Source organism: Oncorhynchus gorbuscha, linkage group LG13 (genome assembly GCF_021184085.1).
Source record: "Oncorhynchus gorbuscha isolate QuinsamMale2020 ecotype Even-year linkage group LG13, OgorEven_v1.0, whole genome shotgun sequence".
NCBI classification, from domain to species: domain Eukaryota; kingdom Metazoa; phylum Chordata; class Actinopteri; order Salmoniformes; family Salmonidae; genus Oncorhynchus; species Oncorhynchus gorbuscha.
The window spans coordinates 64,278,529-64,302,512 of NC_060185.1; the positions used below are offsets into that span (position 1 = coordinate 64,278,529).

A 23,984-nucleotide genomic window follows, 5' to 3' on the forward strand; every position below is an offset into this window, starting at 1 on the left:
TCACCTCACCTCTCTCCCCCTCACCTCACCTCCTCTCCCCTTCACCGAGCCTCCTCTCCCCTTCACCCACCCCCTCTCCCCTCCCACCCACCCCCTCTCCCCTCCATCTCCTCTCCCCTTCACCTTCTCTCCTCTCCCCTTCACCTCACCTCCTCTCCTCATCACCTCCTCTCCCCTTCACCTCCTCTCCTCATCACCTCACCTCCTCTCCCCTTCACCTCACCTCCTCTCCTCTCCCCATCACCTCATCTCCTCTCCCCTTCACCTCACCTCCTCTCCCCATCACCTCACCTCCTCTCCCCATCACCTCACCTCCTCTCCCCTTCACCTCACCTCCTCTCCCCTTCACCCCACCCCTCTCCCCTTCACCTCACCTCCACTCCCCTTCACCCCACCCCTCTCCCCTTCACCCCACCCCCTCTCCCCTTCACCTCACCTCCACTCCACTCCCCTTCACCCCACCCCCTCTCCCCTTCACCTCCTCTCCCCTTCACCTCACCTCCTCTCCCCTTCACCTCACCACCTCTCCCCTTCATCTAACCTCTCCCCTTCACCTCACCTCTCCCCTTTACCTCACCACCTCTCCCCTTTACCTCACCTCCTCTCCCCTTCACCTAACCTCTCCCCTTCACCTCACCTCCTCTCCCCTTCACCTAACCTCCTCTCCTCTTCACCTCACCTCCTCTCCCCTTCACCTCACCTCCTCTCCCCTTCACCTCACCTCCTCTCCCCTTCACCTCACCTCCTCTCCCCTTCACCTCACCTCCTCTCCCCTTCACCTCACCACCTCTCCCCTTCATCTAACCACCTCTCCCCTTCATCTAACCTCTCCCCTTCACCTCACCTCTCCCCTTTACCTCACCTCCTCTCCCCTTTACCTCACCTCCTCTCCTCTTCACCTAACCTCTCCCCTTCACCTCACCTCCTCTTCCCTTCACCTAACCTCTCCCCTTTACCTCACCTCCTCTCCCCCTCACCTCCTCTCCCCTTTACCTCAACTCCTCTCCCCTTCACCTCACCTCCTCTCCCCTTCACCTCACCTCTCCCCCTCACCTCCTCTCCCCTTCACCGACCCTCTCCCCTTCACCGAGCCTCCTCTCCCCTTCCCCTCACCTCCTCTCCCCTTCCCCTCACCTCCTCTCCCCTTTACCTCCTCTCCCCTTCACCCACCCCCTCTCCCCTCCACCTCCTCTCCCCTTCACCTTCTCTCCTCTCCCCTTCACCTCACCTCCTCTCCCCTCCACCTCCTCTCCCCTTCACCTCACCTCCTCTCCCCTTCACCTCACCTCCTCTCCCCTTCACCTCACCTCACCTCCTCTCCCCTTCACCTCACCTCCTCTCCCCTTCACCGAGCCTCTCCCCTTTACCGAGCCTCCTCTCCCCTTCACCTCACCTCCCCTTCACCCACCCCCTCTCCCCTTCACCTCCTCTCCCCTCCACCTCCTCTCCCCTTCACCTTCTCTCCTCTCCCCTTCACCTTCTCTCCTCTCCCCTTCACCTTCTCTCCTCTCCCCTTCACCTCACCTCCTCTCCCCTTCACCTCACCCCTTCACCTCACCCCTTCACCTCACCTCCTCTCCCCTTCACCTCACCTCCTCTCCCCTTCACCTCACCTCCTCTCCCCTTCACCTCCTCACCCACCCCCTCTCCCCTCCACCTCCTCTCCCCTTCACCTTCTCTCCTCTCCCCTTCACCTCACCTCCTCTCCCCTTCACCTAACCTCTCCCCTTCACCTAACCTCCTCTCCCCTTCACCTAACCTCTCCCCTTCACCTAACCTCCTCTCCCCTTCACCTCACCTCCTCTCCTCTCCCCATCACCTCCTCTCCTCTCCCCATCACCTCACCTCCCCTCCCCATTCTCTCACCTCCCCTCCCCATCACCTCACCTCCTCTCCCCTTCACCTCACCCCTTCACCTCCTCTCCCCTTCACCTCACCTCCTCTCCCCTTCACCCCACCCCCTCTCCCCTTCACCTCACCTCCTCTCCCCTTCACCGAGCCTCTCCCCTTCACCTCACCTCCTCTCCCCTTCACCGAGCCTCCTCTCCCCTTCACCGAGCCTCCTCTCCCCTTCACCCACCCCCTCTCCCCTCCACCCACCCCCTCTCCCCTCCACCTCCTCTCCCCTTCACCTCACCTCCTCTCCCCTTCACCTCACCTCCTCTCCTCTCCCCATTACCTCACCTCCTCTCCCCTTCACCTCACCTCCTCTCCCCATCACCTCACCTCCTCTCCCCATCACCTCACCTCCTCTCCCCTTCACCTCACCTCCTCTCCCCTTCACCCCACCCCCTCTCCCCTTCACCTCACCTCCACTCCCCTTCACCCCACCCCCCTCTCCCCTTCACCCCACCCCCTCTCCCCTTCACCTCACCTCCACTCCACTCCCCTTCACCCCACCCCCTCTCCCCTTCACCTCCTCTCCCCTTCACCTCACCTCCTCTCCCCTTCACCTCACCACCTCTCCCCTTCATCTAACCTCTCCCCTTCACCTCACCTCTCCCCTTTACCTCACCACCTCTCCCCTTTACCTCACCTCCTCTCCCCTTCACCTAACCTCTCCCCTTCACCTCACCTCCTCTCCCCTTCACCTAACCTCCTCTCCCCTTCACCTCACCTCCTCTCCCCTTCACCTCACCTCCTCTCCCCTTCACCTCACCTCCTCTCCCCTTTACCTCACCTCCTCTCCTCTTCACCTAACCTCTCCCCTTCACCTCACCCCCTCTTCCCTTCACCTAACCTCTCCCCTTTACCTCACCTCCTCTCCCCCTCACCTCCTCTCCCCTTTACCTCAACTCCTCTCCCCTTCACCTCACCTCCTCTCCCCTTCACCTCACCTCTCCCCCTCACCTCCTCTCCCCTTCACCGACCCTCTCCCCTTCACCGAGCCTCCTCTCCCCTTCCCCTCACCTCATCTCCTCTCCCCTTCCCCTCACCTCCTCTCCCCTTTACCTCCTCTCCCCTTCACCCACCCCCTCTCCCCTCCACCTCCTCTCCCCTTCACCTTCTCTCCTCTCCCCTTCACCTCACCTCCTCTCCCCTCCACCTCCTCTCCCCTTCACCTCACCTCCTCTCCCCTTCATCTCACCTCCTCTCCCCTTCACCTCACCTCACCTCCTCTCCCCTTCACCTCACCTCACCTCCTCTCCCCTTCACCTCACCTCCTCTCCCCTTCACCGAGCCTCTCCCCTTTACCTCACCTCCTCTCCCCTTCACCTCACCTCCCCTTCACCCACCCCCTCTCCCCTTCACCTCCTCTCCCCTCCACCTCCTCTCCCCTTCACCTTCTCTCCCCTTCACCTTCTCTCCTCTCCCCTTCACCTTCTCTCCTCTCCCCTTCACCTCACCTCCTCTCCCCTTCACCTCACCCCTTCACCTCACCTCCTCTCCCCTTCACCTCACCTCCTCTCCCCTTCACCTCACTTCCTCTCCCCTTCTCCTCACCTCCTCTCCCCTTCACCTCCTCACCCACCCCCTCTCCCCTCCTCTCCCCTTCACCTTCTCTCCTCCTCCCCTTCACCTCACCTCCTCTCCCCTTCACCTCACCCCTTCACCTCACCTCCTCTCCCCTTCACCTCACCTCCTCTCCCCTTCACCTCACTTCCTCTCCCCTTCTCCTCACCTCCTCTCCCCTTCACCTCCTCACCCACCCCCTCTCCCCTCCTCTCCCCTTCACCTTCTCTCCTCTCCCCTTCACCTCACCTCCTCTCCCCTTCACCTCACCTCCTCTCCCCTTCACCTAACCTCCTCTCCCCTTCACCTAACCTCTCCCCTTCACCTAACCTCCTCTCCCCTTCACCTCACCTCCTCTCCTCTCCCCATCACCTCCTCTCCTCTCCCCATCACCTCACCTCCCCTCCCCATTCTCTCACCTCCCTCCCCATCACCTCACCTCCTCTCCCCTTCACCTCACCCCTTCACCTCCTCTCCCCTTCACCTCACCTCCTCTCCCCTTCACCTCACCTCCTCTCCCCTTCACCCCACCCCCTCTCCCCTTCACCACCTCTCCCCTTCACCCCCTCTCCCCTTCACCCCTCTCCCCTTCACCTCACCTCCTCTCCCATTCACTTCCTCTCCCCTTTACCTCACCTCCTCTCCCCTTCACCTAACCTCTCCCCTTCACCTAACCTCCTCTCCCCTTCACCTAACCTCTCCCCTTCACCTAACCTCCTCTCCCCTTCACCTCACCTCCTCTCCTCTCCCCATCACCTCCTCTCCTCTCCCCATCACCTCCTCTCCTCTCCCCATCACCTCACCTCCCCTCCCCATTCTCTCACCTCCCCTCCCCATCACCTCACCTCCTCTCCCCTTCACCTCACCCCTTCACCTCCTCTCCCCTTCACCTCACCTCCTCTCCCCTTCACCTCACCTCCTCTCCCCTTCACCCCACCCCCTCTCCCCTTCACCACCTCTCCCCTTCACCTCCTCTCCCCTTCACCCCACCCCCTCTCCCCTTCACCCCCTCTCCCCTTCACCTCACCTCCTCTCCCATTCACTTCCTCTCCCCTTCACCTCACCTCCTCTCCCCTTCACCTAACCTCTCCCCTTCACCTAACCTCCTCTCCCCTTCACCTCCTCTCCCCTTCACCTCCTCTCCCCTTCACCTCACATCCTCTCCCCTTCACCTCCTCTCCCCTCCACCTCACATCCTTTCCCCTTCACCTCCTCTCCCCTTCACCTCACCTCCTCTCCCCTTCACCTCACCTCCTCTCCCCTTACCTCTTCGCCCCTTCACCTCCTCTCCCCTTCCCCTCATCTCCCCTTCACCTCCTCTCCCCTTCCCCTCATCCCACCTTCACTTCACCTCCTCTCCTCTCCCCTTCCCCTCATCGCACCTTCACCTCACCCCCTCTCCCCTTCACCTCACCTCTCCCCTCCACCTCACCTTCACCTCACCTCCTCTCCCCTTCACCTCACCTCTCCCCTCCACCTCACCTCCTCTCCCCTTCACCTCACCCCCTCTCCCCTTCACCTCACTTCACCTCTCCCCTTCACCTCCTCTCACCTCTCCACTTCCTTCTCCACCCCCTTCCCCTTCCCCTTCAGCCTCCTTTCCACCCGTCAAAACATCCAAAATGTTCTAAACTTTGTAAACCTCCAAACTCACAAGAGATGACAAGCACGTTCTCTTTTCTGTGTATTTTTCTCACATGAAGCAGGCTGCCTTTCTCAACCCACCTCTTATCTGAATGGTCCTTAAATGTCCTCCCTCCATATTGTCGCATTCGTTCTTAGACCTCTCTCAAGGTTTCTCCCCCCCCCCCCCCCCCCCATCTATGTCTCTCTCTCTCAGCTGTGAGGTGCTATTTCTGTGGCCAGATGAATGTATGTGGAGGACGGGGGAGTTCCTCGGGGGATCGGGTAAGGGGGAGGAGGGAGGAGTACATCGAGACCCCCGGGGAGGTTACTCATAAACAAACAAGTCTGCAGCCAAAACAGGTATAGCCTCGTATACAGACAGTAGCGATAAAAATCAACCCCGAAGTGTTCAGCACTGAGACTGGACTTTCCCCGTGTCTATAGAGGCTCGGAAGAGTCCACTCAATGCATTCTAGGAGCAGAGGGATGTGTTCTGAGCTAAATACATTTCTCCCAGTGGCTCAGATGGCTGAGGACACTGGTCATATTGCTGATGATAGTGGTGGGATAGTTACACTGTTTGACAAACAGCACATTGGGTATTGTCAGAGGGGAATACACAGTCTAGCTCAGTGGACACCAACCGGTCGATCGCCAAGGCATTCCAAGTCGATTACCAGACATTTCGATAAAGCCTTGTTATCCTTTCTAATGTTTTAAAATTCATTCTAAGCTGTTGGCAGTAGGTGCACTTGATTCAGAAGTCCTGCGTGCCAGGTAGGCAAATTGTGCCCATTTTGAGTCATATAAGTTGTCTGAAGGAACAAACTCTGCCTACCCGGTGGACCAGGAGAGCTGTGGCTACATCAAGTGTGCCTACCGCACTGGCCAATCGGATAGCTCAAATCATCATTCCTACAGCTTCAACGAGCCCACAGCACACTAGTCTACGAAAGATTTCATAATTTTTAAAACCATGACCAGGGAGAGACTGTCATAGAATACAGCAAAGAGCTGCTGTTTATTATGAGTGAGATTTTATTCAGCACTGTCAACCTTGTTTTAATTCTGCATTGTCAACACTGTTTTTATTCTGCACTGTCAACACTGTTTTTATTCTGCAGTCAATCCTGTTTTTATCCTGCATTGTCAACACTGTTTTTATTCTGCACTGTCAACACTGTTTTTATTCTGCACTGTCAACACTGTTTTTATTCTGCACTGTCAGCACAGTTTTTATCCTGCATTGTCAGCACAGTTTTTATTCTGCACTGTCAGCACAGTTTTTATCCTGCATTGTCAGCACAGTTTTTATCCTGCATTGTCAGCACAGTTTTTATCCTGCACTGTCAGCACAGTTTTATTCTGCACTGTCAGCACTGTTTTATTCTGCACTGTCAGCACAGTTTTTATTCTGCACTGTCAGCACAGTTTTTATTCTGCACTGTCAGCACAGTTTTTATTCTGCACTGTCAGCACAGTTTTTATTCTGCACTGTCAGCACAGTTTTTATTCTGCACTGTCAGCACAGTTTTTATTCTGCACTGTCACAGTTTTTATTCTGCACTGTCACAGTTTTTATTCTGCACTGTCAACACTGTTTTTATTCAGCACTGTTTTTATTCAGTACTGCCAACACTGTTTTTATTCAGCACTGTTTTTATTCCGCACTGTCAGTCAACACTGTTTTTATTCCGCACTGTCAGTCAACACTGTTTTTATTCTGCACTGTTAACACTGTTTTTATTCTGCACTGTCAACATGGTTTTTATTCAGCACTGTTTTTATTGAGCACTGTTTTTATTCATCACTGTCAGCACTGTTTTTATTCAGCACTGTCAGCACTGTTTTTATTCAGCACTGTCAACACTGTTTTTATTCTGCACTGTCAACATGGTTTTTATTCAGCACTGTTTTTATTCAGCACGGTTTTTATTCAGCACTGTTTTTACTCAGCACTGTTTTTACTCAGCACTGTCAGCACTTTTTTTATTCAGCACTGTCAACACTGTTTTTATTCAGCACTGTCAACACTTTTTATTCAGCACTGTCAACACTTTTTATTCAGCACTGTCAACACTGTTTTTATTCAGCACTGTCAACACTGTTTTATTCAGCACTGTTTTTACTCAGCACTGTTTTACTCAGCACTGTCAACACTGTTTTTATTCAGCACTGTCAACACTGTTTTTATTCAGCACTGTTTTTATTCAGCACTGTTTTTACTCAGAACTGTTTTTACTCAGAACTGTTTTTACTCAGCACTGTCAACACTGTATTTATTCAGCACTGTCAACACTGTTTGTATTCAGCACTGTTTTTATTCAGCACTGTTTTTACTCAGCACTGTCAACACTGTTTTTATTCAGCACTGTCAACACTTTTTATTCAGCACTGTCAGCACTGTTTTTATTCAGCACTGTTTTTATTCAGCACTGTTTTTATTCAGCACTGTTTTTATTCAGCACTGTTTTTATTCAGCACTGTCAACACTTTTTATTCAGCACTGTCAACACTGTTTTTATTCAGCACTGTCAGCACTGTTTTTATTCAGCACTGTTTTTATTCAGCACTGTCAACACTGTTTTTATTCAGCACTGTCAGCACTGTTTTTATTCAGCACTGTTTTTATTCAGCACTGTCAACACTGTTTTTATTCAGCACTGTTTTTACTCAGCACTGTCTACACTGTTTTTATTCAGCACTGTCAACACTTTTTATTCAGCACTGTCAGCACTGTTTTTATTCAGCACTGTCAACACTGTTTTTATACAGCACTGTTTTTATTCAGCACTGTTTTTATTCAGCACTGTCAACACTGTATTTATTCAGCACTGTCAACACTGTATTTATTCAGCACTGTCAGCACTGTTTTTATTCAGCACTGTTTTTATTCAGCACTGTTTTTATTCAGCATTTTTACAAAACCTAACTTTTACTTCTCCTTACTTCCACTCGTGCTTCAGCTGCAATGAATGAGTAGCCAAGTGTATCAATACGCCTGAGTTTGTATTATTGGCAGCTAGTCGTGTTTATTTTAATATCGAGGAATATCTCACTTTCTCTGGTCATAGGAACAACATGAATTTGTGCATGAGGCAGAAATAATGTGACGGTGTCCCCTCTCTCTGGTCAGTCTCACCGGAGGAAAGGAGACAGCAGAACTGTGAGAGGCAGACCCTCTGCTGCTTTCTGCCTCCCCCCGCTGAGACTGTCCATCAGATGCAGGTACCATCAGTCCAGTCAAATAAAAAAGCTAATTATTAGCAAATGATTTACATTTATTCTCAGCTGTGCCTTGCAAGTGATACAACAACTGATCTATTTTGTTATCAATTTTTTAAATAAAATAGGTCCTGAGAAGAACAGCACTGGCAGGCCAAGCATAGCCAATATGCTGTGATAATGTATTAGACTTTACTGCACTAACCTCATTCCTACACAACTGGTTGTATTAGGTTCATGTTACATAGGCGTACATTTTTGAAGTCATGTTTTTTTTCTTCTTTTTTTTCTAAGCAGTAAATCTCGGCTTGCTTTTTGACTGCGAAAGTGATCTTGAAAGGTTGGTGAATTGCAAGTACTGTATCACAACAGGGGTCTCTCTCTCTCTCTCTATCCGTGTCTCTCTCACCTCTCTAGTGAGTACAGCTAGGAAAAAGCCGTTAGTTTCGTCTGAAGGATCCAGTCTGAAGAACGGACACCCTGCTCTCTCCTCAGCTCGGCCCAGAGATGTGGGTAAGGAAGAGCTTGGCCTGGACAACACGCACGCACAGTCACACACAACGCATGCAGCGAGGGATACATGCGCGCACACACACACACAGAGTTAATAAATGCGCAGAGTTAATAAATGCACAGACAGAGTTAATAAATAATTCACAGGCCACAAGTCAATACAATCCCTACCAATAGTCTTAGGTGTAGCTGTTTAAGCCTGGGGCTGTGAAGAACTGTTGTAAAATAGTCTAACTTCAAGAACAATATCCACACAGGGAAAACTACCCACGAGGAAAGAGTTTCTTTGTTTTGGAGCTGATAATGATTTCATCTCTAATGGCAGGCCTTTAGGTCCTACCTGGGGTGCTAAAGTTTGAGAGGGATGTGAGCCATAGAGAGGGAGACAGACAGAGAGAGATAGAGAGACAGAGAGGGGGGGAAAGGGGGGAGTGGGTTTGAGAGGGGGAGGAAGAGAGCGAAAAAGAAACACAGAGAGAGACAGAGAGAGAGAGACAGAGAGAGAAAGAAAGAGACTAACCTGAAGGCTTGTAGTTTGGGTCCTTCAGTAGGCACAGCCTGTTCCAGAGCTCCCCTGACCACCTCTTCATTCTCCTCAGGGTACAAGGAGCAGGTAGAGTACACCACCACCTGCACCTTGGGGACTGGACACAAACGTGCAAACACACACACACACACACACACACACACACACACACACACACACACACACACACACACACACACACACACACACACACACACACACACACACACACACACACACACACACACACACACACACACACACACACACACACACACCTACAGTATTAGCACACAGCCCCACAAGGCATATCAACACACACACATAAAATAACATATTCAACATGCAAATGAAACATGTTCACACTCACAAAGCACAAACACGAATGAACATCAATGAATATATCTCCAACGAAGCACAGCGGATGACGGCAAAGACAGCTAAGCCGACAATTGTTTTTCACATTCCACTGCACACAAATCCGCACTAAGGGGCTTTGAAGCAGAGCATGTATAAATGTTATTTTTCTTTAAACAGTTCACGTATATGAAACATTTCTCATTTCATTCCCCTGTTGCCTTGCACCAGCTGCTGATTCCAGCCAACCATTTCTTTGGCTGCTTAGACCCCCCCCCCCCCCCCAAGCTGATTTCTGCTAAGTGAGAACAATAGACTTAGTTAATGAGACCAAATATTTGACCTATGGTAATAAACACAACAGATGTGTGCTGTTACAATATCCAATAAGAAAATACTTGTAAACATCAAAAGAGATGCAGCACCGCCAGTCACCGTGCCAACGGGTGGGTCGATAGCCATCTGCCATTCATTAACGGCCCGTTAGAGAGGATCTGCCGCTGCTGGCAAAACCATTTGAGCCCGATCAATGACCGTGTGATTAGAGAAGATGGGTTTCCGTCACACACACACACACACACACACACACACACACACACACACACACACACACACACACACACACACACACACACACACACACACACACACACACACACACACACACACACACACACACACACACACACACACACACACACACACACACACACACACACACACACACAACCTGTCTCTTTAAACCAGCCCTGTGTCTGTTTGAGGGAAAGTGCACAGCATGGGAAGGTTACTGAGTCGTTGTTTTGTAGCTAACAGTAGTCATGCTGACCAGACCAGGAAACACTAGCATTTCTAATTAAGACTTAGAGCCTCTCAGAGGGGAACTCAGCTCTAATTGCAGATGAGATTAGAACATTTGTGAGAGAGGGTGTGTGTGTGTGTGTGTGTGTGTGTGTGTGTGTGTGTGTGTGTGTGTGTGTGTGTGTGTGTGTGTGTGTGTGTGTGTGTGTGTGTGTGTGTGTGTGTGTGTGTGTGTGTGTGTGTGTGTGTGTGTGTGTGCCTGTGTGTGTACACACACGTAAACACAGTCTCTCTCTCTCTGTACGTTCTCACACTCACACTTCAGGGCATGGATGATGTCTCTCTTCTGCTGGGCCACCAGTGTGTCCAGCTTGGTCTGGGCTATGGAACCCTGGGACAGGTCCTGGAGCAGGTCTGTGTCTGAAACCGAGATGTCTTTACACTTCTGCTCATCTGTTATCTAATTTGGGTTGATTTTGGATTAAGCAGAAGCCAATTCAAGGGTAAGCTGTACCTCCGTTCTCCTACAGTTATGAACTCAACAGGGTTGAGGGTATGATTTGAGGTATAGGGGTATATACGGTGAGGGGAAAAAGTATTTCATCCCCTGCTGATTTGGTACGTTTGCCCACTGACAAAGACATTTTCCGTCTATAATTTTAATGGTAGGTTTATTTGAACAGTGAGAGACAGAATGACAACAACAAAAATCCAGAAAAATGCATGTTTTGCATTTTAATGAGGGAAATAAGTATTTGACCCCCTCTCAATCAGAAAGATTTCTGGCTCCCAGGTGTCTTTTATACAGGTAACGAGCTGAGATTAGGAACACACTCTTAAAGGGAGTGCTCATAACCTCAGCTTGTTACCTGTATAAAAGACACCTGTCCACAGAAGCAAATCAATCAATCAGATTCCAAACTCTCCACCATGGCCAAGACCAAAGAGCTCTCCAAGGATGTCAGGGACAAGATTGTAGACCTACACAAGGCTGGAATGGGCTACAAGACCATCGCCAAGCAGCTTGGTGAGAAAGTGACAACAGCTGGTGCGATTATTCGCAAATGGAAGAAACACAAAAGAACTGTCAATCTCCCTCGGCCTGGGGCTCCATGCAAGATCGATCTCACCTTGTGGAGTTGCAATGATCATGAGAACGGTGAGGAATCAGCCCAGAACTACACGGGAGGATCTTGTCAATGATCTCAAGGCAGCTGGGACCATAGTCACCAAGAAAACAATTGGTAACACACTACGCCGGGAAGGACTGAAATCCTGCAGCGCCCGCAAGGTCCACCTGCTCAAGAAAGCACATATACATGCCCGTCTGAAGTTTGCCAATGAACATCTGAATAATTCAGAGGACAACTGGGTGAATGAGTTGTGGTCAGATGAGACCAAAATGGAGCTCTTTGGCATCAACTCAACTCGCCGTGTTTGGAGGAGGAGGAATGCTGCCTATGACCCCAGGAACATCATCCCCACTGTCACACATGGAGGTGGAAACATTATGCTTTGGGGGTGTTTTTCTGCTAAGGGGACAGGACAACTTCACCGCATCAAAGGGACGATGGACTGTCAAATCTTGGGTGAGAACCTTCCCTCAGCCAGGGCATTGAAAATGGGTTGTGGATGGTTATTCCCGCATGACAATGACCCAAAACACATGGCCAAGGCAACAAAGGAGTGGCTCAAGAAGAAGCACATTAAGGTCCTGGAGTGGCCTAGCCAGTTTCCAGACCTTAATCCCATAATTGCCCTTAATTGCCAAACGTCAGCCTTGAAACCTTAATGACTTGGAGAAGATCTGCAGAGGAGTGGGACAAAATCCCTCCTGAGATGTGTGCAAACCTGGTGGCCAACTACAAGAAATGTCTGACCTTTGTGATTGCCAACAAGGGTTTTGCCACCAAGTACTAAGTCATGTTTTGCAGAGGGGTCAAATAATTATTTCCCTCACAAAAATGCAAATCAATTTATATCATTTTTGACATGTGTTTTTCTGGATTTTTGTTGTTGTTATTCTGTCTCTCACTGTTCAAATAAACCTACCATTAAAAATATAGACTGATAATTTCTTTGTCAATGAGAAAATGTACAAAATCAGCAGGGGATCAAGTACTATTTTCCCTCACTGTATGTGGTAATATGGAGGGTATAAAGGTGGTAATATGGAGGGTATAAAGGTGGTAATATGGAGGGTATAAAGGTGGTAATATGGAGGGTATAAAGGTGGTAATATGGAGGGTATAGGGGTGTAATATGGAGGGTATAGGGTTGTAATATGAAGGTGGTAATATGGAGGGTATAGGGGTGTAATATGGAGGGTATAGGGTTGTAATATGAAGGTGGTAATATGGAGGGTATAGGGGTGTAATATGGAGGGTATAGGGGTGTAATATGGAGGGTATAAAGTTGGTAATATGGAGGGTATAAAGGTGGTAATATGGAGGGTATAGGGGTGTAATATGGAGGGTATAGGGGTGTAATATGGAGGGTATAAAGGTGGTAATATGGAGGGTATAAAGGTGGTAATATGGAGGGTATAGGGGTGTAATATGGAGGGTATAGGGGTGTAATATGGAGGGTATAAAGGTGGTAATATGGAGGGTATAAAGGTGGTAATATGGAGGGTATAGGGGTGTAATATGGAGGGTATATAGGTGGTAATATGGAGGGTATAGGGGTGTAATATGGAGGGTATAGGGGTGTAATATGGAGGGTATAAAGGTGGTAATATGGAGGGTATAGGGGTGTAATATGAAGGTGGTAATATGGAGGGTATAGGGGTGTAATATGGAGGGTATAGGGGTGTAATATGGAGGGTATATAGGTTGTAATATGGAGGGTATTTAGGTGGTAATATGGAGGGTATAGGGGTGTAATATGGAGGGTATAGGGGTGTAATATGGAGGGTATATAGGTGGTAATATGAGGGTATAGGGATGTAATATGTAGGGTACAGTGGTGGTAATACAGAGGGTATAGGGGTGTAATATGTAGGGTATATAGGTGGTAATATGTAGGGTATTGGGGTGGTAATATGTAGGGTATAGGGGTGGTAATATGGATGGTATATATGTGGTAATATGGAGGGTATAGGGGTGTAATATGTAGGGTACAGTGGTGGTAATACAGAGGGTATAGGGGTGTAATATGTAGGGTATATAGGTGGTAATATGTAGGGTATAGGGGTGTAATATGGAGGGTATAGGGGTGTAATATGGAGGGTATAGGGGTGTAATATGTAGGGTATATAGGTGGTAATATGGAGGGTAGATGGTTGGTAATATGGAGGGTATATATGTGGTAATATACAGGGTATATGGGGTGTAGTGTGTTGGGGTATGCGAAGCAGTACCTCCGTTCTCCTGCAGTATGAACTCAACAGGGTTGCTGACTGCAGACACGGAGCACTGGGGGGTCAGCAGGATGACCCGGACCCGCTGGAGTCTCAGGTCACATGGGTCCAGAGACAGGAAACTCATAGGGATCAGCTTCACGTCTGACCAGACAAACTCAAACACTCAGACACACATATACAGTAAGTTTGTAGCATGAACCAACCCACACTGGGACTCAGTAACATTTCTCCCAAGAACACAACCACAATAGTAATACATACCTATTTACCAGACGTGTCTCTTATCCAAAGCGACTTACTTAAAGCGTGCACACATTTTACGTAAGGGTGGTCCCAGAAAACTCTGCCCAACTATTCTGCTGTTCTAAGCATCATGCTCTACCCACTGAGCTACAGAGGACCACAACCATATCGTGCCAACAGTACACGCTTAAATGTAAAAGTAGCTAGCGACACACACACACGCACGCACACGCGCACACACACACACAGACGGATCCCACGTACTCTTGCAGGCCATATTGGCAAGGACCTCCTGTAGCTCCTCCCTCTGGGCGGGTGGGCGGTCGCCAACACAGACAAACACTTTAGACTGGCTGTTGCCATGGGCGTTGCCGTGGGTGACCAGGGAGGCGGTGTGTGACATGGTAAGGCCGGAGGAGGAGCCAGCCATCAGGACGTCCCCGTCTGGGAGCAACAGAGAGCGCACCACACAGGGACCGATGCTACACCACTTATCCTAGAGAAGGGTGGGTGAGAGGGGGTAGAGGGGGAAGGGAAAGATAGAAGGGAGAGAGTGAAGGGGGGAGACGGGAGGGGAGGGAGAGAAGGAAAGAGAGAGGTAGGGTTACAACTTGACTACAGCCTTTTTCCACAAAGGGGGGGGAGAGAGAGAGAGAGAGAGAGAGAGAGAGAGAGAGAGAGAGAGAGAGAGAGAGAGAGAGAGAGAGAGAGAGAGAGAGAATGAGAGAGAGAGAGGATGAGAGAGAGAGAGAGAGAGATGAGAGAGAGAGAGAGAGGAGAGAGAGAGAGAGAGAGAGAGAGAGAGAGAGAGAGAGAGAGAGAGAGAGAGAGAGAGAGAGAGAGAGAGAGAGAGAGAGAGAGAGAGAGAGAGAGAGAGAGAGAGAGAGAATGAGAGAGAGAGAGAGAGAGAGAGAGAGAGAGAGAGAGAGAGAGAGAGAGAGAGATGAGAGAGAGATAGAGAGGATGAGAGAGAGAGGGAGAGGATGAGAGAGAGAGGATGAGAGAGAGAGAGAGAGAGAGAGAGAGAGAGAGAGAGAGAGAGAGAGAGGATGAGAGAGAGAGGATGAGAGAGAGAGAGAGAGAGGATAAGAGAGAGAGAGGATGAGAGAGAGAGAGAGAGAGAGGATGAGAGAGAGAGAGAGGATGAGAGAGAGAGAGAGGATGAGAGAGAGAGAGGATGAGAGAGAGAGAGGATGAGAGAGAGAGGATGAGAGAGAGAGAGGATGAGAGAGAGGATGAGGGAGGATGAGAGAGAGGATGAGAGAGAATGAGAGAGACAGAGAGAGAGAGAGAGAGAGAGAGAGAGAGAGAGAGAGTGAGAGAATAATGTGTGCAAGCAGACAGAGAGATTAATGGAGATGTCCTTCAACCAGCAGAGCTCCACCCTCTAGAGACAGTGCTGAACATAGCATAACAGAGCCAGCTAATTTGACTTCCTTTAGTTAGTGTCCATATCATGGTCTTTGTACGAAAAAAAGAAAGAGAGGAAGGCAAGAGCAAGGACACGGAGAAAGGGAGGAGAGGGGGAGTGAGAGGAAGACGAGGAGAGAGGGGAAGTGATTAATTTAGCAGTGGTATTGAATGCTTAATTGAATTTGGCTTCGTAATCACATTTCACTGTGCTTGTGTGGCATGACGCTCAGAGAAGCTGTGGCAGGCAGCAGCTTGACTTTATTGGAGTAGAAATGAAAATGACAAGCTTATAGCTCCGCAGCCATAGAATTAGTCATTAGAATACTCTCCCAGAAACAAGGAGGAGGGTTTCATAGACTGGCACAAAATGGGCTTTGGTTACTCCGTATTCACAATGGATGGGGAAGAATTTGCGTCGATAAGCTGACTTTGATTTATGGATGCAAGCTGACGTACAATAGAGCCATATGTTTCTTTCGTTGTTTTGTTCAATTGTTGGCTTAGAACGAAGCCCTGGGGTGTGTCTGAAATGGCACCCTATCCTGGTCACATGTAGTGCACTATACAGGGAATAGGTGCCATAGCAGTACCTGTATGATGAGCTTGTTGTCGCTGAGCAGCTTGGTGCGGTACAGGTCAGCTTTGAGCTGGGGGGGGAACACCAACACGTCCACACAGTGGGGGTCCTGACAGAAGGACTGCCCTTCCATCTGCCCGACTGAATTCACCTGAGAGAATCCCCCTCGCTTCAGGACGCCGCACACCTCTTCAAGGCTGGGGGGGAGGGAAGACGAGACAGGATGTGAGGGTCATTAAATCAGGTTAAATCCCTCTATGGCCCTTTAAAAAGCTTCTACCGCGGATGTCACCTCTGGTAGTAAAATGTAATTTCCTGTGTGTGCACGCACGCACGCACACACACACATACCACTGGTAACCTTAGAGTCTCGGGGCTTGTTGCTGATTGGATCTGTCCACTACAAGGGGATTTACACACCACTAAATCAGGCTGACTGCAGCAACAGACATACACCCACACACAGCCTCTCAGACTTGACATGAACCAACACTACCACCACTCTTGTCAAGAGGGCGCAACAGCGTCTCTACTTCCTAAGGCGGCTGAAGTCATTCGGCATGCCACTCGGGTCCTCTCCAGATACTACCGCTGCACCATCGAGAGCGTCCTGACCGGTTGCATCACAGCCTGGTACTGGAATTGCTCCGTCCACAACCTCAAGGCTCTCCAGCGGGTGGTGAAAACAGCCCGGTACATCACTGGGACCGTGCTCTCACCCATCCAGGACATCTAGTCGAAAAGGTGCCTGAGGAAGGCATGCAGCATCATCAAGGATTCCACGCACCCCAGCCACAAGCTGTTCTCTCCCTTAACGTCAGAGAGACAGTATCGGAACATGAGGTCTGATACCAACAGGTTCAGAGACAGTTTCTATCTACAAACCATCAGACTGCTGAACACTTGAACTGGACTGACCACCTGCTCTGATTCTCCACACCTTAGCACACATGCACTCACTCACTCACTCACTCACACACACACACACACACACACACACACACACACACACACACACACACACACACACACACACACACACACACACACACACACACACACACACACACACACACACACACACACACACACACACACACACACACACACACACACGAGTCACGCCCTGATCTGTTTCACCTGTCCCTGTGATTGTCTCCACCCCTTCCAGGTGTCGCTTATTTTCCCCAGTGTATTTATCCCTGTGTTTCCTGTCTCTCTGTACCAGTGTATTTATCCCTGTTTCCTGTCTCTCTGTACCAGTGTATTTATCCCTGTGTTTCCTGTCTCTCTGTACCAGTGTATTTATCCCTGTGTTTCCTGTCTCTCTGTACCAGTGTATTTATCCCCGTGTTTCCTGTCTCTCTGTACCAGTGTATTTATCCCAGTTCGTCTTGCATGTTTCCAAGTCAACCAGCGTTCTTCCCGCTCTCCTGCTCTTTTGCATTTCTCCTTTTTCTAGTCTTCCCGATTTTGACCCTTGCCCGTTCCTGGACTTTGTACCCGCCTGCCTGACCATTCTGCCTGCCTTGACCTCGAGCCTGTCTGCCTCTCTGTACCTCCTGGACTCTGATCTGGTGTTGACCTTTTTGCCTGTCCACGACCATTCTCTTGCCTACTCCTTTTGGATTAACAAACATTGTAAGACTCCAACTATCTGCCTCCTGTGTCTGCATCTGGGTCTCGCCTTGTGTCATGATAATACAGACACACCCACACACACCCACACACAGACATACACACACATTTCACAACTACTGCTACCAGACTCTTATTATACTGCTCCCCCCACCCCCAATACTTGTGTAAATATTGTAGTATAAATTGTGCCTTCCTGTATTATAATTATGTAATACCACCAATACCACTGCTGGCTTGCTTCTGAAGCTAAGCAGGGTTGGTCCTGGTCAGTCCCTGGATAGGAGACCAGATGCTGCTGGAAGTGGTGTTGGAGGGCCAGTAGGAGGTACTCTTTCCTCTGGTCTAAAAATATCCCAATGCCCCAGGGCTGTGATTGGGGACACTGCCCTGTGTAGGGTGCCGTCTTTTGGATGGGACGTTAAACGGGTGTCCTGACTCTCTGAGGTCATTAAAGATCCCATGGCACTTATCGTAAGAGTAGGGGTGTTAACCCCGGTGTCCTGGCTAAATTCCCAATCTGGCCCTCAAACCATCACGGTCAACTAATAATCCCCAGCTTCCAATTGGCTCATTCATCCCCCTCCTCTCCCCTGTAACTATTCCCCAGGTCGTTGCTGCAAATGAGAACGTGTTCTCAGTCCACTTACCTGCTAAAATAACGGATTTAAAAAACTGTCCAGAGCATTTCGCCGTTCTGCATTACAGTGTGGTACGACAGTGTCACAGTACAGACAAAAACCAGGGTGACAAGTCTGCTGAGAACTGAGTAAAGAACCTTTCTGGACAGCTACCACAAAAACATGCAGAGGATGGCAAACAAAATAGCAGAGGAAGGACTCCTCCCAACTCTTGAGTTTGTGATCCTGCCATCCAGGAAACACTGCAGACTCCCAAGTCTAAACTGGTCGGGTACAAAAACAGATTGGTGCCACACGCACTGACCCTTATGAAAAATACGGAGGGCATGGGAATGGACGTGCAAGTGTGAGAAGGGAAATGTAACTGTGTAAAATAATCATGGAATCGTGGACATTGTAATGATAGGGTTGTGCAGTAACATGATGTGCAACGCTCAGTGAACTTGGACATTAAGGGGATGTGTTATATTGAGTGGATGGGGGGGGGGGCACAGTGATTGTAATGGTGAAGGGAGGTGTATGAGTCCTTACGCTGTCATTTCTGTTTTGTTTTTCACAAATGTGTATGTTTGATGTTGTCTATGCCATGTCTCTCACTCTCCCGCAGGGCATTTTCTTCTATGTAAAGCATTTTTCTGTGGAAAATCAGACAAGTATATATCTAACCTAATCTCTCTCTCTCTACGTCTCTCTCGCACACGCACACTATGGTTTAATAGGATGTCTGCATGGCACCTGCATGGCCAACACCCACAATCTCAGACCTGTGTGTGTGTGTGTAGTGTGCTGACCTGCTCTTGAATGTGTTGACCCATGCGTAGAGGAGCAGCCTGTTGGCTCTCTCCTGTTTCTTCCTCACAGCTTCGGGGAGGATGCAGTCGATGGTCACGAGGTCATGTTTGATCCTACTGCGAGCCAGGGAGGCTGCCAGCTTGGTCTTAAACCTACAACACACACAGGAAGAGAGAAGGTGTTCCAACAGACACTACCGCTCAGCTACCTACCAAAACAACACAGATAAAGTATCCCCCCCCTTCCCTCTTACCTGAGGAGGCAGTTCTCCACCTCCCTGACTTCCTGTACGAGCTCCTCCCCCTGGCATTCCCGAGGGAGGAACTTCCTGTCCTGGAAGTCGTAAAGCATCACCACCACCAGACTCATCTGGTCATCAGGCTGGAGAAAGAACGCAGCGTAGAGTTAGAATCCATAGAACAGACACACTTCAAAAGCCAACTGTATACGTGTCCAGAAACAGAAATAACAGCAGAGTTGGGGCTGGAGAGAGAGAGAGAAGTTTTGCTTCAACAATCAACTGCACCAGAGTATCTACGGATAGAAATGTCACGCTCTGACAGTCAACTGCCAACAAACTGTCAGTCGGCCAAAGAGAGAAAACAACTGATACAGCATAGAACGGATGAGTTGTTCTTCAACAGTTGGATGCCTACACCAGAGGGAGCATAGAGAGAGAATAGAACGAATTCACACTGTTCAACAATCAACATTCTTTATCATCAAACCCCAGAGATCGCCTAGACACAGTAAGGATAATTCAATACTGCTATACACAGTAACTACCTTCAGAAACCCTCAAGAGATATCCCCTGAGAAGGCAGTTTGATGGGTTTATTGATTAGGCTAAGTGATTGACAGTGTCATGTAACTCCTATGGTTGTTTTGGGCAGGTACCCAGCAGTCCCCGTCCTCCACTCAGAGGCAGAGCTAGGGTGGTGGAGCAGCTTTGGGATGCCCTACCAGGACCGGGCTCCTACCTCTTAATTAAACCCGGCAGGAAGACACACTCCATCTCTCCCTCTCACACTCTACCTCTCCCACCAGCTTATCACCCTCTCATACCTTCACGCTCTGTCACTCTGTCCCTCCGTCGCTCTATCCCTCCCCTTTCTTCCTCTCTCTCCCTCTTTCTCCCTCAAGGGGTCGAGGGACACAGATCACATTAGTGGCAGATGGTGTTGCTCGGCAGCAACAGATTGCCATGGTGCCGCTGCAAGGCTAATGGAGCGAGACGCTACGCTAGGCTAACACTAACTGCTCGGCTAAAGAACTAGCGCCAGCTCGTTATTCACTTAGGGGCTTTTAATCAGATTTTTGGAAAGGTTGATATCAGAAACAGGTGCTGGGTCCGTCCCTATCTCCCCCTCCTTTCCCTACATTCCTCTCTCCCTTCCTCCGTCATCGCTCGCCTTCTACCAAGGTTGAACCCCGGGGGGGGGGGGGGGGCTGCCTGGCAACAGCATCCCGTGGCTGGAAGTAAACAAGTCTGTTGTGATGTCGTGTCACCCCTGCTGCCGTGCTGTGACATCAGGCCTTAACACCCAACACTGGCCACTTAACACTGGCCAACTGAACACTGGCCGTGTTGGATGTGATGGACCAAGTAATGATCAAATGATGAGGTCTACAAATACAGAGGTCGCTGCTACGCATGGTCTACCATCAGGAGAATACTGTGCAGTTTCACTGCATCACTTAAACTCCTATGCTTTGTCTCTCTGGTCACTGCATGGTCACTTCCTTCTATTTCCAGCCGCAGTGAGGTAGATCTAAGCCACATTTCTCTCTTCACTGCAATCAAATACACTCCAGACTTCAGTTCCCCTCTTAGAAAGAAAGCTTCCAAAAGGGTTCTTCAGCTGTCCCCATAGGATAACCTTTTTTGGTTCCAGGTAGAACCCTTCTGGCTTCCATGTAGAACCCTCTGTGGAAAGGGTTCTACGTGGAACCCAAAAGAGTTCCACCTGGAACCAAAAAGGGTTATTCAAAGGGTTATCCTATGGGGACAGCTGAAGAACCCTTTTAGGTTCTCCTTTACCTTTAGTTTCTATCCCCATCCCTCTCTCCTTTTTACGTCTCCCTTGGCACCCCTCTCCTCCTTTTCCGTCAAGGTTGAACTTTATAGATGCCAGGGGTGTAAAATGAGGTGAGAGTGAGTTCTGAAGAGAGCCTCATTGTGTCTGGCCTTTATTGTCTCCTGGTGGGGTGCAGAATAACGACCTGCCACCCCACCATAGAGAAGACCCATTCATTCCAGGCAAGGCCATATTTCACACAGGTACTACAGTAAGTCTGTGCGTGTCATGCGTGTATGTGTATATGTGTGTGGGTGGGTGCATGTGTATGTCTGTATGTGTATGTGTATGTGTCTGTGTGTGGTGTGGGTGGGTGGGTGGGTGGGTGGGTGTGTGTGTGTGTGTGTGTGTGTGTGTGTGTGTGTGTGTGTGTGTGTGTGTGTGTGTGTGTGTGTGTGTGTGTGTGTGTGTGTGTGTGTGTGTGTGTGTGTGCTCATGGATGAATTCCAGTTTGCCCTCACATTACCATCTCCATCATTGCCATCATCTCTACTCTAACATCACAAGCCTGTTTCTTTAAACTACAGTGGGGAAAAACTACACTCAAAAACCATCCCAATCTTGATTTACGTAAATGAGTAGGGAGGCGTTGTTTTACAGTGCAACTACCTCTCGGTTCATGGCTGCCGTGGGAACCTTCTCTTTACGTCTACACAGTGCACTGCTAATTGTATTGGGCTCACAGCCCAGACAACCGCTCCCAGAGACGGAGAGAGGAGGGATACGTATCGACCAGAATACACTCAGACCCGCTGAGCGGCGGGCACGCAGACACAGCCCTGAGCAGCCCAGGGTGCCATGTAGAGCATCCTGATCTCATCACTAATGGAGTGTTTCTGTTTGAGAAAAGCAACAAACCCAACAAACAACCGACTAGCCGAGTTCTCTTTGTTCTCTCAGATGTGCGGCACCAAATTGCCGTGTGATGTGAAGAAAAGGCCTTATATCGATATATAATAATCGGTATCACAGTTACAGATTAGTGGTGTGAAAAGCAAGCAGAGCTGAACAAAGACTTTGTACAACAAGGAGAACAGCGGGACATGAATATTGAGAGCTCTGAAGTACCGCTGTGGAGTCAGGAAGTTAGAGGAAGTCAAAACCGGTTGAAACAGATAATAATAATATAATATGTGCCATTTAGCAGACGCTTTTATCCAAAGCGACTTACAGTCATGTGTGCATACATTCTACGTATGGGCTTCCTCCTCCCTGGGTGAAGCTCTATGTTTCACTCACCATTGGCTGAGAGAGGTAAAAGCAGCTGTCAATCATGATGTCCTCCAGGAGCTCTTGGTCTGTGGTGGGAGGAGCATAGAGAATGTTTCAATAGTGTGACTCATGGACAGGTAAGTAAGTAAGTGAGTGAGTGAGTGAGTGAGTGAGTGAGTGAGTGAGTGAGTGAGTGAGTGAGTGAGTGAGTGAGTGAGTGAGTGAGTGAGTGAGTGAGTGAGTGAGTGAGTGAGTGAGTGAGTGAGTGAGTGAGTGAGTGAGTGAAGGTGAGAATTAATATTTCCATCATATGGAGATAATGGTTCAGGATCTTTCCAATCTCATCTCTATTATCTCTATCTCTAATTATCTCCACAGACCAGCCCAGACCAGACAGGATCATTTGGAACATGCCTGATAGAATTACACACCTAACCCAATGAAATAAATGACTAGGGCTGAGACTCCATATCTAATGCTGAGCTCTTGTCTAGAAAGGAGAGCGAGAGGGCTCTCGCAGGCAGCAGGAATAATCTCACTATAATTTGAAACGCTAATTCAATTAGATGAGGATTTTTTTTTTACTCACACGATTAAACGCTCATTTTGTATTTTAATGGAGTTAATCAGAGATTTAAATTGAGTTAATTTACCATAATTCATTTAGAAATTAGAGCCTCTGCGACACTGATGACACTTATTAATCACACATTGCTAGTCATGTAATCGGTGGCTGTAATACCAGGATACATGCCATGTGCATTGCTCTCATTAGAGACCAAGGTCTTGTAGGCTACATACCAGCTATCTGAGAGACATCTGCAGTTCCTAATGTGTTTTTCTCTTCTCTCTGCCCTAGCTGAGCTATCATGAAGGGAACATCTGTCTCCCTTGACAACAGGATGTTTTATTCTGACCCACACAGCCTCTCGCAAGCACGCACACACACACACACACCGCCACGCACACACGCCAGAGTATGTGAGCGGAGTGGAGTGTGCCAAATTTGACTGGAGCGAGGAGCGAGTTTCCAAAGGCTGGAGCATCAGCATTCTCACCCACTCCAGTAGCGCTCGCTTAACGAGCACTTCACGAGCACTTCACGAGCACTTCACCAGCACTTCACCGGCACTTCACGGGCCCTTCACCGGCACTTCACGGGCACCTCACGGGCCCTTCACAAGCACTTCACGGGCACTTCACGGGCACTTCACGAGCCCTTCACGAGCACTTCACGGGCATTTCACGAGCATTTCACAGGCACTTCATGAGCCTTTCACGAGCTCTTCACGGGCACTTCACGAGCCCTTCACGGGCACTTCATGAGTCTTTCACGAGCTCTTCACGGGCACTTCATGAGCCTTTCACGAGCACTTCATATGCACTTCATGAGCCTTTCACGAGCACTTCACGGGCACTTCACGATCCTTTCACGAGCACTTCACGGGCACTTCATGAGCCTTTCACGAGCTCTTCTCGGGCACTTCATGAGCCTTTCACGAGCACTTCATATGCACTTCATGAG

The 23,984-nt window shown here is 49.5% G+C and overlaps 1 protein-coding gene across 2 annotated transcripts in view; it reads right to left on the minus strand.

The window, feature by feature from the left end:
• The window catches only part of LOC123993306 (putative methyltransferase NSUN7), a 48,039-nt gene that overhangs the window by 8,073 nt on the left and 15,982 nt on the right, over positions 1–23,984 (minus strand). The window contains exons 4-12 of one of the 2 annotated variants that reach the window (XM_046295317.1): positions 22,487–22,545; positions 19,423–19,550; positions 19,169–19,321; positions 16,112–16,295; positions 14,373–14,604; positions 13,863–14,006; positions 10,820–10,921; positions 9,338–9,461; positions 8,714–8,834 (exon numbers count right to left, since the gene is read on the minus strand). In XM_046295317.1, coding sequence (XP_046151273.1) covers positions 8,714–8,834; positions 9,338–9,461; positions 10,820–10,921; positions 13,863–14,006; positions 14,373–14,604; positions 16,112–16,295; positions 19,169–19,321; positions 19,423–19,550; positions 22,487–22,545 — 1,247 coding nt within the window. The remainder of the gene's footprint in view (positions 1–8,713; positions 8,835–9,337; positions 9,462–10,819; positions 10,922–13,862; positions 14,007–14,372; positions 14,605–16,111; positions 16,296–19,168; positions 19,322–19,422; positions 19,551–22,486; positions 22,546–23,984) is intronic. The other variant, XM_046295318.1, reaches the window with a different exon arrangement.